This window comes from Microtus ochrogaster, linkage group LG4, assembly GCF_000317375.1.
Source record: "Microtus ochrogaster isolate Prairie Vole_2 linkage group LG4, MicOch1.0, whole genome shotgun sequence".
NCBI lineage: Eukaryota > Metazoa > Chordata > Mammalia > Rodentia > Cricetidae > Microtus > Microtus ochrogaster.
Genome location: NC_022030.1, coordinates 3,347,617 through 3,350,675, shown reverse-complemented (window position 1 = coordinate 3,350,675; position 3,059 = coordinate 3,347,617). Strand labels below are relative to the sequence as shown.

The 3,059-nt window shown below is 42.6% G+C and overlaps 1 protein-coding gene across 1 annotated transcript in view; it reads left to right on the top strand.

Moving 5' to 3' along the window:
- Positions 1 to 3,059, top strand: part of Stx7 (syntaxin 7) — a 40,506-nt gene that overhangs the window by 35,243 nt on the left and 2,204 nt on the right. Inside the window, exon 9 of the mRNA XM_005360917.1 lies at positions 1,135 to 1,217. Within this exon, the coding sequence (XP_005360974.1) occupies positions 1,135 to 1,217 (83 nt within the window). The remainder of the gene's footprint in view (positions 1 to 1,134; positions 1,218 to 3,059) is intronic.

The following is a 3,059-nucleotide window of genomic DNA, read 5'->3' as shown; positions in this document are numbered from 1 at the left end:
GGGCATGCCTAGAGCTCACTGACCAGTTATTCTTGCTGAATTAATGAGCTCTAGATTTACTGAGAGGCTCAGTCTCAAAAAGTCATGAGAAAGACATCTGAGGAAGATACTGGAAGTCAACCTATGACCTCTGCACTGGTGTGCACATCAGACATGTACACACACGGCCATGGACACGGACACACAGAGTAAGTGGTCGGTTTATAAAGAGACCAGGGTATTGGTTAAAAGGGCTCAGCATCAAATAATGCAGTCACCAGCTGTGACACTCTGAGAAGGATGGGAAAGAGCATCCCTGAGTCAGGGGTCAAGAGAGTCAAGAGCTGAAGAAGCTACGAGAACTCTGAGTGTCTGCTGCCAGGGAGGGCTGGAAGAGTATGACACAATGACCTTTAAAACTGAGAGTCATCAGGAGGAGCAAAAGCCTCCGGTCCACAAGTCGGTGTCTGTTCCACCCCAGGGTTAACAAGTCGGTGTCTGTTCCACCCCAGGGTTAGCGTAAAGCAGAAGGAAGGCCTGTGGGCGGGAACTACACTTCACTGCGGTCAGGTTAATGAAAACAGAATAAATTAGAGTTATCAGATACTTGCTGTGAAGTTGACCTCTGTACCTTGCAAATAGATAGAGCATTGTGTTTAGGTGAATGATTTGAGATGAGTTGCAATACAGAAACAAATACAAAGCTGAGGAACACTAAGAACTAGCAGGACAGTTTAGAACTAGAATAAATAGATATACAAAAGGACTGAACTCTAGTGTTTAGGTCCTTCCTTGGTCCTGAGGGGACTGTTCTTTGGGAAGCTGAGGTAGCTTTTTTCCTATGTGATGACAAAAGTCTTCGGGCCTAGGGAGAAGGGGGTTGATCTGTTTTGCACATTGGTCTTGAGATAGCGCAAGCTCTAGGGTTAGAAATCAATAGGAGCTTTTCTGTGCTGATCTGATATTTGCAAAATGGCAGTACTTTTGTTGTGTCCAGTAGAGCTAGAGAAGGTGATTAAGGTCATTGTTTATGCATTTGTATATTGGTTGGATTATGTATTTTCCTTCATTGTCTGCTGAAGGAAATTTGGTGGTTTATTATTGGCACGTCAGTTCGTGTTCAACAGTTCCATGTGTGTGCATTTTGTTTTAAAGACAGCATAGAAGCCAATGTAGAAAGTGCAGAGGTACACGTTCAACAGGCGAACCAGCAGCTGTCGAGAGCGGCAGATTATCAGGTAAGGTTAACTGTGATCCATTTTCTTACAGCGTAAGAGTTTTGACTAATCCTTGAAGTAGCTGCGTATCTGACTTTAGAATTCTGCGGAAGGGGAGGATCAGAATGTGCCAGTCAATGCAAATTGGTTTGGACATGTTTATTCTCACGTTGATCACAGAGTTAGGAGATCGGGAGGCTTGCAAGAGACTACTACCCCATGCTTTTCCCCTAGTGCGGGTACCTGCAAGCATCACGGGTGGCAGGGGAACAGTTCGGGAAAGGTGAAAATGAAATTTGGGTCAGCACAACTTAACTGGTACTGGATCAAAAACTTCTGGAGCCTGATGCTAAGCAGTTTATTTTTCACATAGTTAAAGACAGTCAAACTTTGGGGGAAAGTTTCCATGTGAGAATTATTACAGCAAAGTTTCAGGCGTGGCTACACCAAAGTTCATCTCTTTAGCAAAGTATCTGTGACCTTCACACAAGAATGAATTCTATTGGCTGAGAAGCAGTGCCCAGGAGTCTGGGCCTACAGAGGAAGGGTTTGTATTACACAAAAAGATGGGTTCTATTGACGGATTCCACGAAGGCTGGCTTTACAGACTCGTGAAGATTACCAGGTAGTAACATTGTTCATTCACATCTTTCTGCATGGAAAACAGTGTCAGTTTCTTTCATTGGAAAAAAAAAAACAATCTGGGTTGTCTAGTGCTATCTGTAAGCTGTGCCCTCTACATCCCATGATAGTCTCTGATGAGACAGTGACAGCCCAACATCTGAAGGAACCTCTTGGGTAGCCTTTCTCCTCGTTTCCTATTCTTCCCTGTTACTTTTTCTTTTTCTCTTTCTTTCTTTCTTTCTTTCTTTCTTTCTTTCTTTCTTCCTTTCTTTTTTTAAGACAGAGTCTCTCTATGTAGCTCTGGCTATCCTGGAACTCAACATCTGGACCAGGCTGACCTTGAACTCAGAGCTCCACCTGTCTCTGCATCCCAAATGCTGGGATTAAAAGTGTGTATCACTCCTGTCTGACCAACCACTTTTTCTTTCTTGTCAGTGGTACTCCAGACATAGTGACAGACGTCCTTGTACTAGAAAGGTCTCTCCAGGGTCTCTGGAAGCTATATTAGCTGGGAGTGACATGAATCATTACATACTATGTCATCAGGTAGCAGAAAATTTTCAAATAGATATAAATTTGTTTCTCAAGGTAATCTCCTTAACATGGGGAGTCCATATGTGTCTGAAAATATAAATCTTGCTTCAGATACTATAAAGATGTCGTGGCTGTGAGCTAGTAACAGTTGTAGAGTATGTAGATCTCTCTTCACTAAGGGTGAGGCAGATCTGTTCTGCAGCCTCTGAAGAATAGCACACCATTGGTTCCCCTCTTACCACATCAGTTTTTGTTGCTGCTGTAATTACCCCTTTCGTGGACCTTGTGGCTACAATATTGGACCTTCCTAGATATTTTCCATTGCTTTTTACTTTCCTCTCTAACCTGGAAACTTAAGTGAGTGCCGTTTTTCCCACCAGGTAAACCACTGTGTATTTGGCACTGTGTAACACTGGTGCATTTGGGGGGCTATTCTCTATCCTCTTTCCTAGGGATTAATTGTACCACTTATACCAGTAGCTTTTCTTTTTTTCTCTCTCTTCTTTTGAATTATGGGGGTTTGAAAGAGAACATGGAATCTAACCCAGGGCCTTGTACACCAAGCGAATGCTTGGCCACTACACAATCAATGTGTACCTGACATGGTTTCTTCTTTCATCTATCTATCTATCTATCTATCTATCTATCTATCTATCTATCTATCTATCTATCATCTATCTATCTATCTATCTATCTATCTATCTA